Here is a 27,524-nt window from a genome sequence, read left to right as displayed (position 1 = left end):
TCTCAACCACTGCGCCACCAGGGAAGCCCCACTTTTTTTAATAGGAGAAATTAAAATATGTTGGTAAAGCGATGAGAATAATACAGAGGAAGGGGTGATGGAGAAAACAGGGAGAATTGCCCAGGGAATATCATAGAGAAAATGAGTGAGGACAGGATGCAGTGCACAATTGTAGGAATCGGTGTCAGTAGGCAGTTTACACATAGTCTCAGGAGGGAGGCATGTAGGTGGGTAAATGAAGTGATGTGAAATTATGAGTTTACTGAGCCCCGTGATTTTCCTCGTAAAATAGGAAGCAACGTCATTAGCCAAGAGTAAGGATGGGGAAGGAAGTGATGGAGGTTTGCTGAGAGGAGAAATATGACTTGATTCTTTAGCATGATAGGCTGGGCCAGCTGAGGGGAATTTGAAACCACGATGAGAAGAATGTGGAGAGAGCTACTTTTTTTCCCTTGCGATATTCGTGCCTTTAGGCGCTCGGTAGTCTGCGTCCGTTTCCTTGGATACCAAGACAGGCAAGAAAGCGGCAGGTCTCGCTGGGAAGTTTGAGTGGCCTTGGTTACCGCGCGACCCACGCTGAGACAAGGAAGTTGGAGAAGCCGAACAAATAGGCATACCCAAAAGATCGGGGCCCCAAGGGCTCCTGACTCTTCTTCCATTCCCCTTAATGGCGCGCGTCTTTCCGAAGTACGTAAAAGGCGTATGGAGGGGCTGTGGACCGCGCATGCGTGCGCCCAACCTATCTCTGGCTGGGTCCTCGCCGGGTGTTGTCCCAAGGCCTTTTGACCCCGCCCTCCCCCCCACGCCCTATCTCCCTAGCCCCGCCTCTCCCTCGAGTTCTCCAGCTCCTGCTTGGCTTGTGTCCCTAGTGGGTGAGGTTTCGGCTTCGAGACCCCATGCCAGTTTCACGTTTGCTGCTTGCATCCCGTGGGTTGGGAATGATGGGAGTTCTTTCTCGCCCCAACACTTTCCAGAGTCAACCACGCTGGGATTTGCTCCACAGTCCCCCAGTTCCAGGTTCTGGTGAGTCCTAGAGGGCTAGGGAAGGTATGTGGGTGGGGCTTGCTGACCCTGGGCTTGCAGTCAGCTTGCTCTCAACGCCCACGGCGGTGACTGTCCTGGGCAATAGAATCCAGAAACGTGAATTCCAGGCCCGGCTCTGTCATGCATTTGCTGTGGGACCCGGGGTGTGGCTCTGAAGCTCAGTTTTCTCACCACCTATCAGGATGTAAGGGTGTATTATGCTGCTGTCTTATTTATCTCTGATTGCTTTCCTGTTGGGTCTTTTCCATGCCTTCTGTTTCTCACAGTTCTTAGCACCTCCCAGCCGATGTGCTTAGTAAATTCTGGCTGGCAGCTGAAAAAGTGATAGCTAACACTTATGGAACACTTACCACATGCTTTACAAATATCATCTTTTGGAATTTTTGTACCAACCTGTGGAGGTAGCTTTTATAATTAGATCCAGTTTACAGATGAGAAAATTGAGGCCCAGAGAGGTAAATCCACTTGATCAAGGTTACAGATATCTGTAAGGGGGTAAGCTGGGATTTGAGCCCATGAGTTGTGTGACTGATTTGTGTTGTGTCTGGTAGGATTATGTTCCATGGCAGCGGTCCAAGCAGAAAGCCAAGCCATCTACTCTGCCTCCAATCCCACGAACTGTCAACACTAAGAAAAGCAAAATGAAGACCTGGACTACCGTCCAGCCAGGTGGGCAGAGGCACTTGGGTGCTGGTGGAGTTGGGGACAGGATGGAGGGGATGCTCTTGGCCCTTGGTGACAACATTTATATCAGGGTAGGCTAACTGCTATAACAAACAACCCCCAGATTTCAAGTATTAATACAGAAACATATTTCTCATTTATGTCGAAGTACATTTGTGGATCTAGCGGGGAGGGAGTAATCTTTTTCATGTGATCATTCAGGGATCTAGGCTCCTTCACCTTGTGGCAATGACATTTTTTAAGGCCTTGAAGTCCTCTGCTGGGTACTTTTGCATCCAGCAGAGAGAGAAGAGAGAGAGCAAGAGTATGGATGATCCTGTGGGTATTTCTTTTTCAGGGCATAGACTTGAAGTGACACACATCACTTCTACTCATATTCCAGTGTCCATAACTCAGTCACATGCCTACCCTTAACCACAAGGGAAGATGGGAAATATAGTCCAGCTATGTGTCCAGGAGGAAAAGAAAACAGGGTTTGGTGAACTTGAGATAATCTCTGCCACATCACTGTCATGCCTTCCAGGGGAGTTCTGAGGCCTTGGCTCTGCCATCCTCTCTCTTGGGAAAGTGAGAGAGATGAATGAGTTTTTGTTTTCTCATTTGGAAGATGAGGACACTAATCCTTACCTGATAGGATTGTTGTGAGAATTAAATGAGAAGATCCATGTAAAGCATTGTTATTCAGACCCAACACTCCTTTTAATGATAAATATTACAAATATTTTGTAATATTCCTTTAGTATCCTGAAATAAACTTCATAGATAATATAACCTACCTACATATATAATTTTTAAATATTAATTTAATACCATAACTGTAAAGGAAATGGAAAGTTATTTATAGTTAAATAAAGTATATTTCAGTATGTAAATGCTCAGAATGGAGTCCACTAGAAGACATTAGAAAGTCATCAGAAGCTTACTCATAGATGTGGAGTCATGGTGAACATAACAGTTGCAAATGCAGAGTGACACACGGTGGGAAATCAGGGACTCAACATACCAAGAGGGATTTTTCATTGCAACTGTGATTTCCAAAGTGGTGCCCATCTCTTGGTAAAGTTCTAAACAAAAAAAGCACAATCTTCCCTTGATTGTAGCTGCTTTCTTGGAAAATTCAGCATTATAGTAAAACCCTGAAAAATATTCTTTGTGGCTATATGTAAAACAGAGTCAGGTTCTGGGATCAGATTGTTATAAATAGGGGTTTTACCTATGTCATATCTAGTAGGACTTAGGAGAGTTATGGAGGACAGGAGAATTCTATGTTCTATGGGGTTGTCCTGTTCTGGGGGATATCTCGTGTCCCTGGCCCCCACCTATAGATGCCAGTTGGGCCCCCAATGAGAACCCACAGATCCCCCCCCCCGCCAATATATCTAAAACACCCCTGTTGAGAGTCATGATATAAAGTGATGAGCACAAGACCTGGTGGTAGTTTTTGTTTTTGTTTTTTTTTTACCGTACGCGGGCCTCTCACTGTTGCGGCCTCTCCCGTTGCAGAGCACAGGCTCCGGATGCGCAGGCTCAGCGGCCATGGCTCACGGGCCCAGCCGCTCCGCGGCATGTGGAATCTTCCCAGACCAGGGCACGAACCCGTGTCCCCTACATCGGCAGGCCGACTCTCAACCACTGTGCCACCAGGGAAGCCCAAGACCTGGTGTTAGTGACAGAATTTTTGTCTTTGGTCCTAGACCCTATTCAAACAGCATCTACAAGGAAACTCTTGCCCTTTTCTTTCACTGGGGAAGCGGTGAGGTATGTAACAGACACACCCACAAACAGAACAAGAGCAGTTACCATATACCAAGCACTTACTATGTGCTAGATACTGTTCTCGACACTTTACACCTATCACTTCATTTAATCTTCCCAACAACCCTATGAGGTGAGTGCTGTTGTTATCACCTCCTCTTACAGATGAGGAACCTGAGGCACAGACAGGTGTAACTCCCAAGGTCACAGGTAGGATGGGCACATCCAGGCTGTGATATTTGGCAGTTTGGCTCCAGGACCCACAGTCAACCACTGGAGAAATGAAGTAAAAAATAAATGTAAAATGTAAAACAGTAAAACTTTTAGGAAAAAACGTAGGAGAGAAAAATCTTTGGGACTGATGGCCAAGTGAAGAGTTCTTTGACTTTACACAAACAGCTGGATCCATAAAAGAAAAATGAAATAAATGGACAAGTTGGACTTCATCAAAATTTAAGACTTTTGTTCTTTGAAAGACTCTGTTAAGAGTATGAAAAGACAAGCTACAGACTTGGAGAAAATGTTTGCAAACCACATATCTGACAAAGGACTGCTTTGTAGAATATATTGGGAACCATCAAAACTCACTAGAAAAACAATTCAGTTAGAAAATGGGCAAAAGACATGAAGAGGCATTTCACCCAAAGAGGAAATACACATGGTAAATAAGCACATGAAAAGATGTTCAACATCATTATCCATTAGGGCTATGCAAATTAAACCACAAAGAGGTGTCACTGCACACCTATCAGAATGGGTAAAATGGAAAATAGTAGTAACACCAAATGTTGGCAACGAGGAGAAACTGGGTCATGCATACATTGCTTGTGGGTATGTGAAATGGAGCTGCCATTCTGGAAAAGAATATGGCAGTTTCCTATGAAACTAAACACACATTTCCCATAATGGTCCAACAATTGCACTCTTGGGCATTTGTTCCAGAGACGTGAAACTTATGGTCACACAAAAACCAGTGCAAGAGCATATCCAAAAGGATAAAATACCTTAGGTAGGAATAAACCTACCTAAGGAGAAAAAAGACCTGTATGCAGAAAACTATAAGACACTGATGAAAGAAATGAAAGATGATACAAACAGATGGAGGGATATACCATGTTCTTGGACTGGAAGAATCAACATTGTGAAAATGACTATACTACCCAAAGCAATCTACAGATTCAATGCAATCCTTATCAAACTACCACTGGCATTTTTCACAGAACTAGAACAAAAAATTTCACAATTTGTATGGAAACACAAAAGACCCCGAATAATAAAGCAATCTTAAGAAAGAAAAATAGAGTTGGAGGAATCAGGCTCCTTGACTTCAGACTGTACTACAAAGCTACAGTAATCAAGACAGTATGGTACTGGCACAAAAACAGAAATATAGATCAATGGAACAGGATAGAAAGCCCAGAGATAAACCCACGCACATATGGTCACCTTATCTTTGGTAAACGAGGCAAGAATATACAGCGGAGAAAAGACAGCCTCTTCAATAAGTGGTGCTGGGAAAACTGGACAGCTACATGTAAAAGAATGAAATTAGAACACTCCCTAACACCACACACAAAATAAACTCAAAATGGATTAAAGACCTAAATATAAGGCCAGACACTATAAAACTCTTAGAGGAAAACATAGGCAGAACACTCTATGACATACATCACAGCAAGATCCTTTTTGACCCACCTCCTGAAATGGAAATAAAAACAAAAATAAACACATGGGACCTAATGAAACTTAAAAGTTTTTGCACAGCAAAGGAAACCATAAACAAGATGAAAAGACATCCCTCCGAATGGGAGAAAATATTTGCAAATGAAGCAACTGACAAAGGATTAATCTCCAAAATTTACAAGCAGCTTATGCAGCTCAATATCAAAAGAACAAACAACCCAATCCAAAAATGGGCAGAAGACCTAAACAGACATTTCTCCAAAGAAGATATACAGATTGCCAACAAACACATGAAAGGATGCTCAACATTACTAATCATTAGAGAAATGCAAATCAAAAGTACAATGAGGTATCACCTCACACCAGTCAGAATGGCCATCATCAAAAAATCTACAAACCATAAATGCTGGAGAAGGTGTGGAGAAAAGGGAACTCTCTTGCACTGTTGGGGGAAATGTAAATTGATACAGCCACTATGGAGAACAGTATGGAGGTTCCTTAAAAAACTAAAAATAGAACTACCATACAGCCCAGCAATCCCACTACTGGGCATATACCCTGAGAAAACCATAATTCAAAAAGAGTCATGTACCACAATGTTCATTGCAGCACTATTTACAAGAGCCAGGACATGGAAGCAACCTAAGTGTCCATCAACAGATGAATGGATAAAGAAGATGTGGCACATATATACAATGGAATATTACTCAGCCATAAAAAGAAACGAAACTGAGTTATTTGTAGTGAGGTGGATGGACCTAGAGTCTGTCATACAGAGTGAAGTAAGTCAGAAAGAGAAAAACAAAGACTGTATGGTAACACATATATATGGAATCTATAAAAAAATAAAGGTTCTGAAAAACCTAGGGACAGGACAGGAATAAAGATGCAGATGTAGAAAATGGACTTGACACTGGGAGGGGGAAGGGTAAGCTGGGACACAAAGAGAGTGGCATGGACATATGTACACTACCAATGTAAAATACATAGCTAGTGGGAAGCAGCCACATAGCACAGGGAGATCAGCTCGGTGCTTTGTTACCACCTAGAAGGATGGGATAGGGAGGGTGGGAGGGAGACGCAAGAGGGAGGAGATATGGGGATATATGTATATGTATAGCTGATTCACTTTGTTATACAGCAGAAACTAACACACCATTGTAAAGCAATTATACTCCAATAAAGATGTTAAAAAAAAAAAGACAAAAAAAAAAAAAAAAAGACAATGTGGTGTGTATACACACACAGACACACACACACAGACACACACACACAGGAATACTACACAGCCATAAAAAAGAATGAAATAATGCCAGTTGCAGCAACATGGATGGACCTAGAGATTGCCATACTAAGTGAAGTGAATCAGAAAGACAAATATCGTATGATATCATTTATATGTGGAACGTAAAATATGATACAAATGAACTTATTTACAAAACAGAAACAGACTCACAGACATAGAAAACAAACTTATGGTTACCAAAGGGGAAAGGTGGGTGTAGAGATAAATTAGAAGTTTGGGATTAGCGATACAAACTAGTATATATAAAATAGATAAACAACAAGGTCCTACTGTATACCATAGGGAACTATATTCAATATCTTGTAATAAAATATAATGGAAAAGAATATGAAAAGTATATATATATATATATAATTGAATCACTTTGCTGTACACCAGAAACTAAGACAACTTGTAAATCAACTGTACTTCAATTTAAAAAAGTGAAAAAAAAAAAAAGTGCATGAAAGTTCCAGAGTAGCCTTATTCATAATACCCCCAAACTGGAAACAATCCAGATGTCCTTTAATGAGTGAGTAGTTAAACAAACTATGGTGGGCTTCCCTGGTGGTGCAGTGGTTGGGAGTCCACCTGCCGATGCAGGGGACACGGGTTCGTACCCCGTTTTGGGAAGGTCCCACATGACGCGGAGCGGCTGGGCCCGTGAGCCGTGAGCCATGGCCGCTGGGCCTGTGCGTCCGGAGCCTGTGCTCCGCAACGGGAGAGGCCGCAGCGGTGAGAGGCCCGCGTACCGCAAATAAAACCCCCCAAAACAACAACAACAACAAAAAACAAACGATGGTACATCCATTCCATAGCATGTAGTACTGTTCAGCAAGAAGAAGGAAAGAACTTTTGATACATTCACTAACTTGATGAATCTCCAGAGAATTATGCTGAGGGAAAAAAGCCAATCTCAGAAGTGACATACTGTACGATTCCATTTGTATAACCATCTGGGAATGACAGAATTTGTAGAAATGGAGAACAGATTAGTGATTGACATAGGTAGGGGGAGCATGGAAGGGGAGGGAAGTGGGTGTGGCAATAAAAGGCAGCATAAGAGATCCTTGTGGTTGTGGAAATGTTCTGTCTTTCAGTGTTCTGGTTGTGATATTGTACTTAGTTTTGCAAGATGTTACGGTCGGGAAAAATTGGGTTAAGGGAACATAGGATTTCTCTGCATTATTTCTTAAGTAAATGTAATCTGAATTTATTTAAAAATAAAAAGTTTAATTACAAAAATAATAAATCAGGGCTACCACCATTGATGAAAAGAAATACTCCTTATTAAAGCAATAAATCTTGCTAAGTATTTAAGTTCAGCTTACGAATGTTATAATTTTTAAAAACCCTTGTGAAGGGGGTTTTGGAAGTTGGTTAATTAAATTCTCCTAAATCGTTTAAGCCACCTTTAAAATTTAATATATTCACTTTCATTTTCAAAGAGTTCACTTGTTCTGATGAACAAAACCGTTGGGTATTTAATGTAAGTTTTGTATATCTAATAAATAAACTTCTAAATATGGATAATCTTATGTTCATTTAAAAGTTGTAATTTATGCACATTTAATAAGAGTGTATTAAACCTTTCAACTTAAAACAAATCTAAATCAAAATCTCACTTACACATTTTAAATTAGAACCACAAAATTAATCTATTAATCACTCCCTCTGTCAAACAATACAATTAAATACCAGATACATACAGATAATTCATAACTTTAATACAAAATTACTCTAATTTTACTTTGTCACTTCAACACTTAATACTAAATTAAGGATATTGATCCATAAAAGAAATGATATTTTTCAAAAATGAACTGGGTTTCACCTCCAACAGAGATGTTGGCGGGGGCTGACAAGGCAGCAGTAGCGTTTGTGATCATCTGTGTGATTTGCCTCATAACTGCGCAGGACGCGTGGAGAGGAAGCAGGGATTCTCAGAACATGCCCTCCTAATGCCTTCTTCCGATCTGAATTATTTTCGTGTACTTCTCATCTGGCAGGACCACAGCTTTTACAGGTATTCCGGAGACAGCTGGTTAGCATTTTGCACGGCTCCTGTGCCTTTATCTGATGCTGTGGTCCTGATCCCAATTCTCAGGTCATTGGTAATAACAGTGACAGCTAGTAATTTATATTTAGCACTGAATATGGGTTAGGACTATTCCAAATACTTTATAGTAACTTCTTTTTTAATTTCACTACAACTCTGTGAGGTAGGCATGATGGTTATTTCTGTTTTACAGATGAGAAAGTTGAGGGACAGAGAGGTCATGTGACCTGCCCAAGGTCATATAGCTAGTAGAAGGCAGAATCCAGATTCAAACCCAGGCTGTCTGCTTCATTAGTTGTTGCTATTAACCCCTACCCCTTCTGAGCTTGCCACCGGCCAGCTTGGTGGGAGAGATTGGGGATGTCTGGCCATCTCCTGCTGCTACCCCTCTCCTCCCCTCTGTTCAATCCCACCGTCACTGTGGTATGTGGAAGTCTCCTGGGCTTCTCTGTCCTTTATAACAAGACTCAGAGTGGGGCCTGGGAGCTAACTGATGGATGTGAGCTTCATTCCTCAGTCTCACGGTCGTATATTATAAGGACATGAGTGGATGGCATTGGGGTTTCTCATGGCTGGTGCATTCCCTGGGACCTAACCCCAGACCTGCCTTTACCCTCACACTCTCTCTGTCCTTTCCTATACCCTAGGGTTGCAATCCAAGCCCACCTTGTGGATGACAAGTCAGCCGAGGAATCCACTAGAACTGCGCAGAGAAAAGTTGGACTCGGGGAAGACACAGACCAAAACCCGACTAGGGAGAGTATGACGAGCATCTTTCCACAGGCACCAGGGCCCAGGGCAGGGGGCGGGGGATGGTGATAGCAAACACGCACTGAGCACTTCATGGGTGCCTGACTTGACCCCTCATCCTCACAGCAACCCCGTGGGCACGCTTATCATCATCCCTCTTCTACAGATGGGGAAACCGAGGTGCAGGGAGATGACACAGACCACGCAGCTAGAAAATGCAGTACCAGGGGTCAAAGCCAGTTAGGCAAACAGAAGTTTGCCTTTGTTTTTGTATTTTTTGGCCGCGCTGCAAGGCATGTGGGATCTTAGTTCCCTGACCAGGGATCGAACCTGCGCCCCCTGCATTGGGAGCACAGAGTCTTAACCACTGGACCACTAGGGAAGTCCCTTGCCTTCGTGTTTAAGACTCAGGAAAATGATCAGAATCACTTTTTTTTTAAACATTAATGACTGCAATGCATTAAAACATGAAATACATGAACATCTATGAAAGAACAAATAAAACCAACTCGCTGTTCACCTTTGGAGGATCCCAGGGAAACAAATCACTAATTTTTTTTTTTGACTTAAAGCAATAGAAATTTATTGTCTCACAGTTCTGGAGGCCAGAAGTCCAAGATCAACGTGTTGGCAGGACTATGCTCCCTCCGAGCAGAATCACTTTTTATTTTACTGCATTAGGAGCACAATTTAGTGGCTTTTGTTCATTTAAAAATTTCCAGTAACTCAGCCTTTCACGGAATACAGTACATCTTAAAGCAAGGCTTGGGAGCTTGCTATTAAAAATTTTCACATCAACTAATAGAACTTCTGATAATTGACTTTCTTACCATCCATTGTTTTTTTATGGCTTCTGAACATTGTTTCAAAGTATTTGAAATGACTAGAAGAAGAGGGGGCTTTTGTGTCCATAGGAGAAAGTAAAATACCAAATACTATAAATGCTACAAAATCCTATAGAAGAATTCTTAACTTCTTCAGGAAAGTTTTTAATATGATGAGTCAATGAACAATGACTGTTATATGAAGAAATAGGGAAAAATGTATTTGCCTTGAAACCTTTTTTTTCCTTTAACCTTCAATTTTGCAAAAATGGTTTAGAGGCAGCCCTGCATTCGTAAAGTAGGAACTCATATTTCTGATGTTATTTTTTTTTATTTTTATTCTTTTGCGGTACGCGGGCCTCTCACTGTTGTGGCCTCTCCCGTTGCGGAGCACAGGCTCCGGACGTGCAGGCTCAGTGGCCATGGCTCACGGGCCCAGCCGCTCCACGGCATGTGGGATCTTCCTGAACCGGGTCACGAACCCGTGTCGCCTGCATCGGCAGGCGGACTCTCAACCACTGCACCACCAGGGAAGCCCTCTGATGTTATTTTTATCCTGACTTTAGAAGGGTTTATGTGTTTTTGTTTGAAGCATGAACTTGGGACGATTGGCTCTAAAAGTTGTGCTCCTAACCAGTTCCTAAAACTGTCTCTTGTAATCATTCATTTGTTTAGTCAACAAATATTTGAGCACCTGCTATGTTCCAGACCCTTTTCTAGGTGTGGGGATTCACCAGTGATGTGGACTCTGACCTTAGGGAGCTCACATTCTACTCGGGGAGACAGACAATAAGTAAGACAGATAAAAATGTAATATGTGTAGTGAGGGTTAAGAGCTATGAAGAAGTGTAAAATAAGGTTAGGGGCTAAAAAGGCACAGAGGATGGAGTGGCCATGACTTTTAGGAGGGTGGTCAGGGAAGGCTGCTAAGATGGTGACATCTGAGGGGGAATGTTCCAGGCCGAGAAACTGGAAGTGCAAAGGCCCTGAGGTCAGTGATGGGCCAGGTGATGAGGAATAAAGATGGTGGGCTGTGGAGGGAAGGAGATAGCTTGTATACAGCCCTGTAGTCCATGATTAGGCTTTGTGTTTGCATAGAGTAAGGCAGGATGACCCTGGAGGATTCTGAGTAGAGTGGGGAAATGATCTGACTTAGATTTTCACAGGAGTCCTTGGGCTGCTGCTGCTGTGTGTAGAACGGGCTGTGGGGACAAGGGGGAAACAGAGCAAGGGAGTAGAAATGACTCAGTTGGTTTGTTCTTGGATATGAAGTAGGATCCTGACTCTGCCCCTCAGCCTTAGGACAGTCACTTATTCGATCAACAACTCCTGAGAGAATGCCTACGATATGCCAGGCACCAAGCCGGGTGTTGGGGACACAGCCGTGAACACGGCCCTTAGAATTTGTGCTACGATGGAGCTTATACTTTAGTGGGGAGACACATAATAAATGAATTAAAACCCCCAAAGAATAGTACTCATCAGTTTATTCAACCCATACTTATGGAGCTCCAGGCACTGTCCTGTGTGCTGGAGATACAGCAGCTGTGACAAAACAACCAAAGCTCCTGCCCTCCTGGCTGTAAAATTCTAGTTGAGTAGACAGACACGAAACAAGATAATAAGAAAAACATGTTATGTTTGGTAGTGATGAGTCCTAGGAGAAAAATAAATTGGGAAAAGGGGAGACATAATTACAAACTGTAATTATGTAATTACAAATTGGGTAAGGGTCAGGACGGCACAAAGCAGGGTTTCTACCCTAGAGCTGGTGGTCAGCGAAGATCCATTTCTAGAGCAGAGGTCGTTAATTCTACACTTTATCAGAATCACCTGGGAGTGGGGCTCAGTGGGCCCAAGACTCAGAGACTGGCATTTTTCACAAGATGCTTCTGGTCCCTGTGGGCCACATTTGGAGATGTTTTGGTCTGGAGATGTGAAGGCAAGATGGTGGAGTGGCTAGGAGCCCAGACTTCAAGGACAAGGGCTCTGCGATCGGTGACCTTGGATAAGGTACTGCATCTCTCTGACCCTCAAGTTCTGCTTCTCTAAAGTGGGGATAATAATAGTCCCAAGTGGGCTTCTCTGGTGGCGCAGTGGTTGAGAGTCCACCTGCCGATGCAGGGGACACGGGTTTGTGCCCCGGTCCGGGAAGATCCCACATGCCGCAAAGCGGCTGGGCCCATGAGCCATGGCCGCTGAGCCTGCGCGTCCGGAGCCTGTGCTCCGCAACGGGAGAGGCCACAACAGTGAGAGGCCCGCGTACCGCAAAAAAAAAAAAAAAAAACCAAAACCAAAAATAATAGTCCCAAGTGAGGTAGTGCATGGGACGTGCTTAGCATACTTTAGAGTTCATAATAAGTACGCTGTGCCTTTGCACTATTACTCATTATTGTGTGAGGAATATGGCAGCTGAGGGCTAGGAAGAGGTAGTTTCTAGCAAAGGACAGAGAAATGAAGAACAGAAGGAATAAAGAAGAGAGCACATAGCCTGGCAGAGGTGGAGGGTGAGAACCGGTGAGAATGGTGACTCGTCACTGAGTGTGTGAGACGCGCCACTAAGCGGCTTGACTGTGAATATTACCTCATCTGTTTTTTATAGCAGCAGCTCTCTGAAGCCGGTATTAGTTTCCTAACATACGGAATGAGTATAGCAGGGTTCTGGGAGGCTAACTAACGTGCCCAGGTTCCCTTAGGTGGGAAGTGGCAGGGCTGGCATTTGAACCAAGGTGCGTCGAGGCCTAACATCCAGGTCTCGGTCACTGTGAAGTTCAGCCCGCCTTGCAGCCTCAGGCCCACTCAGCTCCTCACCTTAGTGTAGCGGAGAGATAGACATTGGGAGTCGGAAGTCTGCCTTTCGAGTTCCGGTGCCACTACTTCCTGTCTCTGCAACTTTGGGGCAGTCACGTAACCATCAGTAAAACAGAGCTGGGGAACATAGGGTTGTTGGAGGTTAAGCTGATACCCTGAGCCGCCTGCTGAGTGAGGCGCCCTCAGCAACTGTTCTTCTTATTATTATTGTAGGTTATGTGTACCTGCTTGGGGGCCCTTAGGCGAGTCCCTTAATCCCTTAGAGGCTCATTCTTTTCCCAGGGGCTGTTGTATGAAACAGTCCTCACTCAGCTCAGCTGCCTGACGAGAAATGGTAGCGATTATCATCCACTCTGCCTCTCCTGCTTCTTCTCCAGACAAGGCCCGTCTCCTCGGCCATCTTCTTTCCTACTTGGGCGTTTTTTATTATTGCTAGTACTATATAGTTCATCGATTCTAAGAAGCCATTGATAATAAGGTGTACCTTTATCTTAATTACCCACTAATAAAATATTTGTCAATTAGACTGTAACACGCCACCAACTGTAAGATATATCCCCACCTCAGAGTGTAAAATTATGGGAAAATGGGTGTTTCAGAAAGGATGAAATAATTCAAGGTGCTCTGACCCGCAGACAATGGGGAACCGCCGCCCAGCTCGGGTGGCATTTACCAGTCGAGGCCACAAGGGGGCGGATTGCGGCGGGAGGGAAGTGGTCCCTAGGCTCCCGGAGGTTCCGGCCAGCTCCGCGCATCGCGAAACACTGCCCCCCTTCCCTGTTCCTCCGCTTGCAGACGATGCTCAGGAACCGGCGAACCGCGCACCAGGAGCTCTGCAACCACGAGGACTTCCTCACCAAGCTCTGTGGGGAACTGATCAAGACCATCCAGGACACGGACGACAGCTCGGCCCTGAAAGTGCGGGTGATGCTGCAGCAGGAGGACGTCTTCACGGTGAGCCCCCACCGTGGCCCCGCAGCCCTGCCTCTGCCCTGCGTTGCGGTCCAGCCCGCGACGCCGCCCTCCTGAGCGCTTGGGCGCCCTCTCCTGCTTTCTCCCGGCCTCTCCCGGCCCATTGCGCAAGCTGCTTCCTCCATGTGGAGGATACATCTCTTACGCACTCCGCCCCCCGCCCACCTACCTGGGCTTTGGAATCAGACTGGGGGTGGCGGGGGGTGGGGACTCATGCGCATCAGCACTTACTAGCTGGAAGAGTTTGGGTTAACCTCTGAGCCCTGTAAATCTGGGGCACGACAGCACCCACCCCGAAGAGGAGCTGTGCCTGGCACACGGTATGTGTGGGGTTGGGTTTGGAGACTCCTCTGAGGAAGTGTTGAGTCCTCTGACAGTCCGTGCTTTGGCCGCACCAGTGGAGGCTTGGGGTGAGCTGACCCCCTCCCCGCCCCCCACTCCCACAGACCATCGCTGACATCTTGGAGTACTCAAACAAGAAGAAGCTGCACCAGATGAAGTGTGAGCTTCAGGAATGGGAGGAGAAGGAGGAATCCAAGATACACAGTAAGAATCCCTGGGGCTGACCCTCGCCTGGCCCTCTGTGGAGGTCAGCTGCTGGGCATTCCCCTTGCACCTCCCTTTCGGAAACCATCAGGCCCATCACCTCCCTTCTGAGGCCGATGGGACTGCTAAGATGCACAGCTGACAGCTTACTTATCAAGCACTTAGCGTTTGTAGGCCCTACGTGCTTTGTTTTTATGGGCTCACTCTCCGTCATTCCGATTACCTGTAAGGCAGGGAAGTTTTTCTTTTCTCCCATTTTACAGATGAGGCAACTGAGGGTAAGGGAAATGAAGTAGCCTGTTGAAGGTTATACAGCTAGGAGCCAGCATCCAATCCCAGCCTCCCTCTTTCTTGCCAGCGTCCCTCTGGGAGTCAGTGGCTGGAATAGGTCACTGGCCACAGACCTGCTGAGCCTGTGGTTTCTTTCCCCTGAGCAGACTAGAAGCCTTCTGAGGGGAGGGGCAGTGTGTCAGGCAGCCTCAGACGCTGGGGATCCTCTCCATGGAGGGTGGCAGGATAGACTGTCTTAATCCTGCCCTGGTCATGTCTTGGGAGCCAGTGTTGCCCCATTTCACTGGGCTCATTGCCTTGGGAGCATGTGTATGAGGGGACTGAGGTCCGGAGAGGGAGGGTCTTGGTGAGGGTCATGCAGTGACAGTGGCAGAGCCGGGGCTTGCCTAGGGATCTTGCACTGGGATAGTTTCTTTCCTACCCAGTACTGCCTCTTCTCCTGTGAAGGTAAAGAGCTCTCTAGGGGCTTAACTGTCCACCACCTCCCAGCCTTGTGTGAACTTGCTTCAGCCCAGACCCCAATTCATTGGTCAAGGAGAGCTTTGCCTCTTGGGTCTCCCCAGGGGGGTTCTTGAGGGAGGATCCTGCCTTCTGTCCCTCCTGATCTCTTCAGACCTGGAGCAGCAGGTGGAACAGCTGGATGCCAAGATCGAGAAGGTCCACAAGAAAGTGAGCTTCATGAGCACTTACATGGACCGTGAGTATCCCATCAAGTCGGTCCAGGTTGCCAACCTCGTGCGCCAGCTGCAGCAGGTGAAGGACAGCCAGCAGGTAGGTGAGCCCATGGCCTTGCCTCGCCAGACCATGTGGGAGGCAGGGCTGGTGGCCAACACCCTCCTGCTGACCCCCAGGATGAGCTGGATGACCTCAGTGAGATGTGCAGAATGGTCCTGGCATCTATGTCCAACCAGATTCAGAATAAGAAAAAAAACCTACTGAGGTCTCTGGTGGTGGTGAGTAGCCAGCCACTGTGGCAGGTATCCAGGTCCTGCCCCCAGCCCTGCTTTTTTCCCTGTCCTCTGCCTCTAGGCCCCCCCCCACACCCACCATGCTACCCAGTGCATGGTCGCCCCTGGGGCCAGACTTGGGGGCCAGACCTCTCCTTCCTCTGCAGAAAATCCAGCGTGCTCATCAGGAAGCGCTCCTGCAGAAGACTTGGAATAGCCGGCTCATACTGAAGTACATGGACAAGTTCCGAGAAGTGAGTGGGCAGCAAAGGTGGTCGTCACCCCTGTGCTAGAGCAGGAGGGTGGGTGGTCCCCAGGACCTGTGGGAGTCAGGCTTGTCCTGATGTGGCGCTCATGAGGTCTCTGACTCTGGTGTTAGCCTTCCTCCTTGGCAGTGCCATTAATGCCACTTGTCATTCATCTGAGAAGGGGATTCGTGCTGGCCTAGGGTTTGCCTCATTAACCAACACCACCAGCCATGACCCAGCAGCACCATCGCCAAGCATCACCACACGACCATCACTTTAATTTCACTACCCAGCCCCGGTCTCCACCTCTTTAATTCTTGTCATTGACCATCACTCATGACCGGTGTTAATGAAATCCACCATCACCACCCCCTCGCGGTAATTTTCGTGCACCTTCATCAGTTATCCGAGTGAATGGCCTTCATCATCTCCACCAGCCCCTGTTAATTCTCACTGTCAAGCTCTGCCACCCATTTGCAACCTGTCTCCCTTCTCCACGATCCCCTCACCCTTAACCGGAACCATCAAACATCGTCGGTAACTTGTGAGCCAGCCCTGCCCTGCACAGCGAGGACCCCCGTCTGGAGTCCGGAAGTCCCAGTGACAAAAGTGACAAAGCCCAGGCCATTTCTGTAGACGAATGAGCAATAATCCTTGTTCATTTTGCCCTTTTCTCCCTTTGGTTGGGGAATGTTTCGTTTCTCACTTTCCCCTGATCTCCTCAGTTTATAGACCATTTTGAGGAGGAAATACCCATATTAAGGGCTGAGATGGAACAGCTCCAGTTTCAGATCTGGGAACCCCGAGAGATTGTATTTGCGGACATTCTGCTTCGGAGATCCAAGTATGTGATCCTTGTGTAGCTACCTCTTAAACTAGCCACGCTGTGGACTCGAAGAAGCTCTCTGTTCTCGGGGAAGGCAGCCTGGTGGAGGAGGCAGGAGGCTGGGTTTTTGCCTTGGCTTTGCCCCTGACTGTGTAGCAGATGTGACCTTTCCCATCGTTGGGCCTTAGTGTGCCATCTCTGCACAGCAGGCTGAGTTAGGTAATCTCTCTGGACCCTTCCAATTCCACATTCCACGTTTCAGCCAAGTGGGTCCGCCCCTAAGCTCCTGGGGTGTTCAGGAAGACAGTGTTGAGTGGGGTGGTCTGCTCCAGAGACGAATGGCCTGGAAGGCACACTGCAGGGAAAGAGGGGTGTTCTCTCCATGGGGCAGAATTCTGGGCCCCAAAGGAAGGACTTCCCTCCTTCCAAAAGCAGTTCTCTGCCTGCCCTCCCTTGGGTCAGGCCCTCTGGGTCTGAGGGTGAGGATCCCACCAGGCCACGCCTCTCTGTGTGGGGCAGATCTTACCATCTGCAAATTATTTTTCTTCTTCTTAGCTTCTATGTCTATCTCCTTCTCTTCCTCTCCCTTTCTTTTCTCCTCCTCTACCTCCTATTCTTCATTCTCCTCTTATTTTCCTTAAAAAGTACTGTCAAATTTATGATGTGCCTATGGAGCGCCAGGCACCGTGAGTGCAAGTAACCCTTGGCTCTACCACCATGGAGCCAAGGAGGGGACCAGACATTAATCGATAACGAGCCACCGACAAAGGTCCCGTGGCAGCTGACCCCAGAGCTGCTGAAGCAGAGGTATGGATGTGGCGCTGGCAGAGTGTAGCCCGGACAGAGAGGAGCCTGGAGGGTCAAGAGAGGTTTCCCTGAGAATGTGACAGTTTAAACCGAGGTCTGAAGGATGATGCATAGAAGTTCACTGGGCAAAAGGGGCTGAAGGGGGAAACTGAAGGAAGAACACTTCCAGGTGGTGGTGCTGGCGTCTTGGGGGTGTGGTGAGTAGGCCCCATCGTCCTTATCTGAGCTCTGAACACATTGAAATAAGACTGAAAGGGGCAAGGCAGACACGGGCCAGACTCTCACTTTTATTCTGATAAAGCTGGTTTTAGAGAATGTAGCAACAGCTTCTATCTCCAGATATCTTGGCTTCTGAACAGTGAACCCAGAATTAGGCAAATCGAGCTCCCTGGTCAGCTGTGTTGGAGCAGAGAGTGTCGTCCTTGCAGGCTGCTCGTTGCCGAGAGGGAACAGGGCACCCATGCCCCATCCTATTCTCCAGACTCACTGCTCAGGTCGTTGTACCCCTTTCCAGGGGCAGAGTGAGTAAAGCAAGGCCAGAAGCAGTATGCCTGCTGCGGCCCCTCCATGGGCAGGGAGACACCAGGAATGGGAAGAAGCTTTCTCCTCCTAAAATGTGGGAGTGGCGCATCCCTAGGCAGAGCTTCTCCAACCAGAATGTGCACAGGAATCACCTAGAGATCTCGTTACAAAGCAGATGCTGAACCGGTAGGTCTGGAGTGGGGCTAAGGAGTCAGCATTTCTCAGAAGCTCCTGGGTGAGGCTGACGCTGCCAGTCCCTGGATCACAAGCCGAGCAGTGAGGCTGTGGAGCGTGTGTGGTAGGAGGGATCTTGGCGTTTACCAGGGGCTGAATGAGGCTGGAATGCAGAGTGGTGGGGAGAGTAACGGGGAGGAAGCAGGACAGCTCAGCCCCTAGGAACCTCCACGCCGGGCCCGGTAGACGGAGGGAAGAGTTTGGTACTTGACCCTGAAAGCAAAGAAATTGTAAGCTGAGTGGTGACATCAGATTTGCATTCCAAGAAGAGTTACTTTGAAAAGAGGGTGGAGAAGATATTGGAGTGGGGCCAGAGGAGGTGCTGGGAGTCTGGTTGGCAGTTGTGTGTGTAGGGGGGGGTCGGGAGTGGCTTGGCCAGGGTGGGTGGCAGAAGAGAGAGGAGAGATGGATGGAGTGGAGAAGTATTGAAGAAGGTAAACCCGTAGGCCTTGGTGATATTTGGATGTGGGAAGTCAAGGACAGGGAGGTGTCAAGAATGACCCCTGGGTTTCTGGCTTTTGTCACAGGGTGGGTAGTGGTGCCAGATCCAGAGAGAGGGAAGGCTGGGGCCGGGGGGTGAAGGATGCTTACGCAGGTCAGTCCGCAGTTGACTGGGACACTGAGTTTAATTTACAGAGACCTCAGCGTGGAGCTGTCAGGTAGGCAGTTGGGGGTACGAGTATAGATATCAGAAGACAGATACTGACTGGAGATGGAAATTTGGGCATTGCCAGTACAGAGATGCATTTTTTTTTTTTTTTTACTATTATTTCGAACAATTTCAAATATACAGAAAAGTCCAGAGAGTATTATGATGAATACCCAGTTACCCATCTAGATTTAGAAACAGTTATATTTTTGCCATATTGGCTTCATCTTCATTTCTTCCTTTTTCTTTCTTCTGAAATGTTGTAAATTGCAGACATCCTGACATTTCATGTCTAAATCCTTCAGCGTGCGTCAGTCTGTACCATGAGAGTGGGTGAGAGAACTGGGAGGGAGAATGTAATCCTGGAGCCTTGGAAATGTTCGTACTGGTCCCTGAGATGGGTAGATAGTGCACATGGGAACCCACTGCTCTTGCTACTTTTACGGAAAGAATAATGCCTGTCATTTACTGAGCACTTATTACATGCTGGCACGGTCTCATTTAATCGTCCCATCAGTGACTGAAGGTGGACCCTCCCCACTTGACAGATGAGGAAACGAGGCTCGCCTGGGGTCTGTCACATAGTGAGTGCTTGTTACATAGGTGCCCGGTGATGTTCAGAGGCTCAGAGGGGAGAAGCAGTGTGCTCAAGGTGACACAGAGTTAGGCTTCCAAACCAGTCATCCTGACTCCAGAGAGAGCGCTCGTCCTGAGGGGCCCCAGCACTTCAGAGCTGAGCTCTTGTTTCCTCTTGGCCTCAGAGCTCTGTGGGGCAACATGAGTCCTGCCAAACCAGTTCCTTTTCCATTTTGACGTGTGTGTGTGTGTGTGTGTGTGTGTGTGTGTGTGTTTGCTGTAAGGTCACAGGTTGTGTTCCTCTGAGGCCGTGCTCCCCTACCTGCAGCTCTGGCGCCCCTGCTTGGTGTCTCACACCCCTCTTTGCTGTTTCCTACCAGGTGCACCCCTAACATGGACATCATCCTCGACATCCCTGTGGAAGAGCTGCTGCCCTTCTAGATGGCGGGGCGATGGGCCACCCCTCCCTCCCTGGTCTCTTCCCCACACCCAGAGCCTTGAGTTCTCTCCTTCCAAGACCATGTCCCCATCCAGACCCTGGTCTGCAGTTCCTTCCTTCCTCATGCTCTCTCCCTCCGTCCTTTCCTTCCTTGCTTCTTCTTTTTTTCTTTCCGCTTCCTGCATCCCCCTCTCCCTCCATTCTTCTGGTTGGTGCTGCTACTTGAGCCAGGTAGGAATTCCTAGTCAAGTCTTTTTTACCAATAAAGCTGGATTTGCCTTTTGCCAGTGCCTGGGGCTTCCTGAGAAGCCTAGGTAGGAATGGATTTTGTCTTAAGATTAGGGGTGGGCAGCTGTGCTGCCTGCATCTGGGGCTCCAAACTTCTTGAGAAGTGCTGGAGCGCCGCCCCCTGCCTGAGTCTCCATGGTTCTGTGGCTCCGGGCCACCCCCTCCCTGGTGCAGTGTGACTCCAGCTTCCCACCTGATTTGTGCCCAGACCTATTGAGGCCAGTTCCGGGGTGGAGGGGGGATTCCTTGAGTTTGATACACCTGGGAACTTGCTGGACCTTCACTGCTGCTGGCCATCTCTTTTCCAGTCCAGCCGTCTTGTCTGTCCACCGCTTCTATCCCAACGGTGTATGGATGTGAACACCAACTCATCCTCAGGTGCCTAGTCAGGCGCTGTTCCCTGCTACATACTCTTTCACGATGGACTTAAGAGGGGCGCTGCCTGGACCCCCCTCAAGCAAGGGCTTTTGCTCCGGTTACTGGGAGGGCCACTGGCAGGTGGCCTCCAGCTGCCAGTGCCTTCGGGCTTTGCCTTGGCTGCAGAGAGCCGGGCCTCTTCCCACCTTCCATGATACTTAATGTGCCAACACCAAAGGCTGTTCTGGCTCCAGGGCTGCTCGGAGGGTTGGCTGAAACTGCCCCTGGACCTGCACTGCAGCTTGACTCTTCCCTCTGCCCAGCCCTGTGTACCTCTCTCTCCTCCCTCCTTCAGCCGGTCCCAAGGGCACTCAGTAGTCAATGTCCTGTACCCTATGCTCTGTCTCAGAATTGGCCTCCCTGGGGACCCAGACTGTTCCCACTCCCAAGAGCCTCTGGCCGCTCACAGATCCACTCTGTGTTGGGAGACTTTCGGTTACAGGTAACAGAACATCCAAGTCAAATTGGCCAAAACAATAAAGGGCTCAGGTACATAAATATTCTAGGTGAGGCGAGGCTTTAACCAGAAATCAAGCGACGGCACCAAGGGCCTAGTTTCTCTTTCTCTACTTTGTTCTCCGGGGTGTTTCCTCTTGCTGAGGTCAGCACTCCCTGTGGTCCCAGTATGGCTGCCAGCACCTCCTAGGGTGTAGGATTCCTTGTTCTTGTCCTGCTGGAAATAGGCAGTGTCTCTGTCCCAGAACTTTCAGCCCAAGTCTTAAGATTGCTATGACTGGACAGGCTCATATCACATGCCCACCGGGAACCAGCCTAGGAGGTGGAGAGTGCCTACTAATTTAGTCTAGATCATGTACTGGACCCCTAGAGCAGGGGAAGGGGTGGGAGGGTAGAGCACATGACCCAGGCTAAGCCGATAGTCACCCCCAGAACCATATGGATTTCCAAACAAAAATGGACAGTGTTGAACATCATAATAGCAAATGCTTATTAGCTAGAACTTACTTATGCTTTACGTCTATCAACTCATCACATCCTCACAGGAACAACCCTAGGAGGTAGGTATGTTAGCATTTCAGTTTTACAGATGAAGAACCCAAAGCATGAAGAGGTGAAGTGACTTTTTAGAAAGTCACCAGGCTAATGTCTGTAAGTGGTGGACGGAGCTGAGCCGCCAGGTGTCATAGGAGCCAATTAAGACAAGTCCAAATTAAAGTAACAGTCAGGCTTCAATTGTTCACTTCCACATGTAAGGAAGAGGCCAAACTGGAGACCACTGACATCCCTTCCTTGGATTTTCCCCTTGGAACGAATGGCACCATCCCATCAGGTGGATCAAAACTGGGGATGCTCTCACTGCTGGGGGAGCCCCGAACTAAAGGCTCCTTCAGTTTTATGGACCTGGGGGCCACGGGGACGGGGCGGGGGGGGCGATTGGGGTGGGGAAGGGAGTGTGGGAAGGGCTAGGAGCAAGAAGGTCCTGACTCCTGAGGCAGAGTGGAGACGTGTCTTCTAGGTTTCCCCCTCCCCCCATAAGGGTGAGGCACCCAAGGAGGGCCTCGGCCGAAGGCAATCCCCTTCCCACTAAAGGTCTCTGAAGAAAGCTGGGATAGGAATGCAGGTTGGGGCAGGGGCTTGAGTCCTTGGCTGTGACCCACTGAGAGACCGCGTGCACTGGTGGTATACCACGCTGGTGCGGGGAGGCTAACCCTCCCTGCCAGGCCTGCCGGGGAGAGCCTTTGTAATGGCCTAAGAAATTAACAGATACACACTATTATATATAAAATAGGTAAACAACAAAGACCTACCCTGTAGCACAGGGAACTATATTCAATACCTTCTAACAACCTATAATGGAAAAGAACCTGAACAAGTGTATACGTGTATATATGAATCACTTTACACCTGAAATGAACACAACGCTGTAAATCAACTACCCTTCAATCAAAAAATACTTTAAAAATCAGACATAGGTTTTTGGCCGGAAGCTGGATTCCTTATAGTGAAGGGATGACTGAGTTCTGAGGAGGAAAACCAAGAAACGACATAAGGACACACATTCCCTCACATCACACACAGCCATCGTGCCTCCAGATGTGACGGAGAGTAACCCCACATGTGCACAGCTGTACATGGATGTGCTCCCACTTTTCAGAGTTGCATGTGGGTTTATCCTCACATGTGCAGGTATCGATGCATATGCATGCGGGTACACACCAGGACTGCCTTCGTCAATAAAAGAAGGACTGATTGCGTGTCTTGCCAGGAATTCTCTGTATCAGTCAGCTTTAGCCCCAATAACACTGCTGCATGAGAAGCAACTGCAGAACTCAGTGGATTGCAGCAGTAAGGTTTATTCTTTACTCGGGGTCCTCAGGTCGACTGCACTTTGGCTGAACTCAGCTAGGCTGGTTGGGTGGCTCTGCTTTAGGTTGTGGGTCAGCTGGGCTTGGCTTCAGACTGTGGGTTAGGCTCAGGGGTGCCCTTCGGCTCTGGGGCTGTCTCGGGTGTGCTTTTCTCAAGGAGGGTCACAGGAGCAAATGAGTCAGGCCCACACTTAAGACCTCTGCTTGCATATGTGCTAGCATTTCACTGGGCAAAGGAAGTTAAACGTCCAGATCCCAAGTCCCACATGCCACGGAGCGGCTGGGCCCGTGAGCCATGGCCGCTGAGCCTGCGCGTCCAGAGCCTGTGCTCTGCAATGGGAGAGGCCACAACAGTGAGAGGCCCATGTACTGCAAAAAGAAAAAGGAATAAGAGGCCAGAGTTTTGAGGGAGGCAGTGGCAGGGGTGTGCGATCGGCAGTCAAGGGGTCCTTGGTATCCTGCAAAGAATGGGAGGTAGAGGAACAAAAGTAGTGGAAATTCTTAATTTTTGGAAATCATCCACCAGGGACAGAAGGGAGCAGTGGTTGGTTTGCTCTTTAAAAGGAAGGGAGGTGGTGGTCACACCTGTCTAGATAATCTAGAGGATCTAGATCTGCCTCCAAACATTTTAAAGCCTTTAGGTCTTGTGGTGTAGATCTGTAAAACAGGTTTGTGTAAAGCACTCCAGCAGGGAGTCATTAGCCTGAGTGGGTCTGCTTTTTCCATTTTCCTCTCTCTGCCTAGGGGCTGTTGCTTCCATGGGGGATCCCATTAGGGAATTCTGTCTTTCAGAATTTTGCACAAAAGAGGCACTGAACAGAAAGGCAGGACAGCGAGCTACCCTAGGTGGGCAGGCAGACACATCTTCAGAGGCTAAGTGCAGAAGCCAAAGATTAAATACACAATGGTCCAATGCACCAAAGTGTCACTATTTATCTGGGGCAGCAGGGCTGCCGGACAGTTGTGCCAGAACTCTACCTGTCTTAACTGAGTGTATTTGTGCTGGCGTGTGGCAGGGACCATTCCCCATTGCTAGAGACGTGGGACATGCTCGACTGGTTGTGAAAAGAGCCCGGCCAATCTAACTGCTGGAGTGGTCCCAGGGTGTCATCTGGTGGGAAAGCCCAACAGGTAGAAGATCCTGTGAGGAAAGAGAGGGCTTGCATGGGGCGCTCGAGAGGCAGGGTCGTTTATGTACCAAAGTCCAAATTAAGGTCCCAGCTCAGGGTGGGGTCCTAGGCAATGCTGTGTCCTGTGGAGTCTTCTGGAGGGGTGATGTCACCTTAGGTGAAATCCTATGGAGAGGGGATGTCATCTCATGTGCAAGGTTGGACAGATCCTGAATGGAGGCAATTAGGGAGTGGTTGAGCCCAGGTGTAGTAATAATGGGAATTGGCCTCTGAACGACCTTGAGACATAGAGTCTTTGTTAGACAGGGAGTCACAGACCCAGGCACACTTAATCTGCATGTTAATAACCTTCCCATTTGTCTGGGAGGTCACTCTTGCATTCAGGCTTGTGGAGTTCCTAGTGTGGGTGGGAGGAGCCCATCTACCTGGTAGAATTGTTTCCAGAGAGTGGCTGGCCCAATTCAACCTGTTGTCAAATGAGGATGAGAGATGGCCCGCTGACCTTAGCAGTTTGGTTTGGGACTGTCCCATACCCATGCCAGGAGCCAAATGAGACTCAACACAGCTAAGCATAGCAAAAAAGGCATTTTTGTGGCCTTGGACATTGTAGGGGACTCCCTCCTTCTTTCACTCTTGTCAGGAGCAATGGGAAGGGGCCAGGGGAGTCACCCAGGGCTCCAGCAGGAGTGTGGATCCTGGGTGACACCACTTTGCAAGGAGGGCCCAGATGATATCATTAGAGGATATTTCTCACATGTGTCAGTTTTAAGTTATTCTGCTCCCTAATCACTAGCCCTAATCAGTGGGTACAATTCCCTCCACCTCCTGTGAAAGTTCATCGTTATTATTAGCTATGAGTGGCCCTTGTATCCTGGAATTTAGGCAAAGCCTCTGCCTTAGGCAGATTAGAATGCCAAATCAGCATACTTGGGGTGGTGGTACTGGTGGGAGGAGGTGGTCCACCATCCTTTACTGGAGTACTGGAAGGCGACAGGAGTGAGAGAATAGGTGTATGGGGATCCGGAGGAGGAGGGGAAAATGAGGACTAGGTTTCACCTTTGAGGGCAAGAACAGGCAGTTGGGGTGTCTCCAGAGCGTTTTGCTAAGGTGCAGAACGCCCGGAAGGGGGAGAATTTAGCATAGTAAGGATTGCGGGCAGGCAGGCACGAACCAGGTGCTATTATATGACCAGGCACTATTTTTTTTTTTTTTTTTTTGCGGTACGCGGGCCTCTCACTGTTGTGGCCTCTCCCGTTGCGGAGCAACAGGCTCCAGACGCGCAGGCTCAGCGGCCACGGCTCACGGGCTCAGCCGCTCCGCGGCATGTGGGGATCCTCCAGGACCGGCGCACGAACCCCCGTCCCCTGCATCGGCAGGCGGACTCTCAACCACTGCGCCACCAGGGAAGCCCAGGGCACTATTTTTTAATTTTAATAGGAGCTGTTTTGAAAAGCCTATTCTGGTGCTCAGTGAGGTCAGTTAATCAGATAAATGGAAGTTTCCTGTTCTCAGGCCCAACTCTGTGTATCTTGTAAAGTGCATTGTGGCCGATCTGAATCCAGTTTAGGGCACCAGTAGGAATTAGGCGGGCCCTGAACAGTGGCGTCCCACCCGGAGTGTCAGGTATATGCCCGCCTTAAGCCGCTGTATTGACCACGGCCTGGGCATACCGTACTGCCAGCAGATGGCGGTAAATGCCCAATAAAAGAAACCTGTTAACGACTTGTAAGGGCGGGCTCTCCGGGAATGAAACCCCAAGGTTGCAAATCGCCCTTGGTGAGTTTTTACAATTGGACATTTGGGCCGTTAGTGTGGTGAGTGGGAGGCTTTCGTTATGCGCCCATTGCTATGGCCTGCTCCCTGCCTACTTGAGCTGGCCTCCATCCTCATTTGTCACCATTTTTCTCGCGTCCCTATTTGTAGTCCCGCAAGCCTTCCTTCCTCCCGCCAAACAAGCTCATTTCCTGCTCAGCCTTTGCACTGGCTGGTCCGCTGCTCTGAAGGTTGTTCTCAGGGTCGGTCTTACCTGACCACCATGTCTAAGGTAGTTCTTTACGTCGCATCACTCTGTTTGATTTTCTTTATAGCAGCAGTTACTATCTGATATTACACGTTCATTTACTTCTTTTTATGTTTGTTGTCTGATTTCCCCAACCATAAGGTGAGTTGCATGAAGGTAAATAATTTGTCATGCTTGTTTACTGCTACCTGTGGTGTGGGGAGCACTTCCTGGCACATAGTTGGTGATCAATAAATATTTATTAAATTATCAAATGGGTGAATGACTCTATCTATTGTAAAGCTAGGTTTCTGCAGAGACACTCACATCGCCATGGAAATGAAGCCCCCACCCAAGGAAAACGATCCAATGAAGAGGCAAAAGGAGTATATGGCTAAGATACTGTCTTAGAAGATTGTCCCCAGTCTGTGAGCTTGTGATGGCAGGCTGGTTTTTCGTCATGCCTCCCATTGTGCTGAGGCAATGAACAGAACACTTGTGACCCTGAATTGTCCCTCATCTTCTCAGTGGCTTGTCCCTGTGTTACACATTGCAGAATCTTTTTTGTGCAGCTTTTTCTCCCTGCTTGGATTGAACCTACGAATCATCTCCTGAGAATGAAGCTGCAACTAGTGCCCCACCTCCTCCCTCCCACCCCCAACCCGGGCAGGGTTCAGTTACCTCCACCTCCTGTGAATGTTCATCATTGTTACTAGCTATGAATTGGCCCTTGCACACATGGAATTTGTTCTGCTTTGCTTCTGCTTTACGCAAATTAGGATTTGTGTAGGAGGATAAATAGAGGAGATAATGCAAGAGGGAAGATCAGCAGATATAAGCTCTTGCTGCCTGAGATGGTGATTTGGTTATTACTAGTCAATATCTTAGGGCTGGGGTGGATTTTTTTTTTTTTTTTAGAAGGGGAACATTAAAATTATAGATTAAAAATAAGTGTTTAAATAACTAAAGTTTTATGTAGATGTGCATAGTTATGGGCAGAGTTGTTTTGAACAACTCAATGAGAACACAGGTATAACATTGACTGGACAATTTTCTCTTTCGAAAGGTTTACTGCAAAAACAATTCTAAATGAAAAACAAATCAGAACACTTCGCTCTCACAGTCCTGAGTCACTTCTGAGGGCAGTGGGGTGTATTCCATCATGATGCATCTCAGTGTGGCTCCAGACTCGTGTCCCTGATACTGGCTATCAGCCTTGATTTCAGTTTTTTCATGAGAGATAAAAAAGGTGCTTTAGAGAGTCAGTTGAACACAAACACAACCAGAGATTTCAGGATGACTCTTCACTTCATATCTCATTTCCAGGTTTCTGGGGACACAGTATGTGCTCGGTGGGGGCAGCTTGCTTTCTGCTTGTGCCGGACATGTGCTGCTTTTCCCGTCCAGCATCTAC

General features: G+C 47.8%; 1 protein-coding gene across 3 annotated transcripts; it reads left to right on the top strand.

Moving 5' to 3' along the window:
• Positions 1-872: 872 nt before the first annotated feature.
• Positions 873-20,235, top strand: C15H20orf96 (chromosome 15 C20orf96 homolog). 3 transcript variants are annotated; one of them, XM_032607159.1, is made up of 10 exons: positions 873-1,023; positions 1,596-1,713; positions 9,158-9,270; positions 13,691-13,849; positions 14,314-14,413; positions 15,318-15,475; positions 15,556-15,657; positions 15,819-15,905; positions 16,625-16,743; positions 19,894-20,235. In XM_032607159.1, exons 2-10 carry the CDS (start codon positions 1,686-1,688, stop codon positions 19,952-19,954), a joined length of 927 nt encoding a protein of 308 aa, XP_032463050.1. In that variant the 5' UTR covers positions 873-1,023; positions 1,596-1,685; the 3' UTR covers positions 19,955-20,235. The 3 variants fall into 3 exon arrangements, with proteins under 3 accessions (XP_032463050.1, XP_032463052.1, XP_032463053.1); XM_032607161.1 differs by lacking the exon at positions 15,556-15,657; XM_032607162.1 differs by lacking the exons at positions 873-1,023; positions 9,158-9,270 and having other exon boundaries at positions 1,604-1,713.
• Positions 20,236-27,524: the final 7,289 nt, after the last annotated feature.

The sequence above is a fragment of the Phocoena sinus genome, chromosome 15 (genome assembly GCF_008692025.1).
Source record: "Phocoena sinus isolate mPhoSin1 chromosome 15, mPhoSin1.pri, whole genome shotgun sequence".
NCBI classification, from domain to species: domain Eukaryota; kingdom Metazoa; phylum Chordata; class Mammalia; order Artiodactyla; family Phocoenidae; genus Phocoena; species Phocoena sinus.
This window is presented reverse-complemented; position numbering and strand designations above follow the sequence as displayed.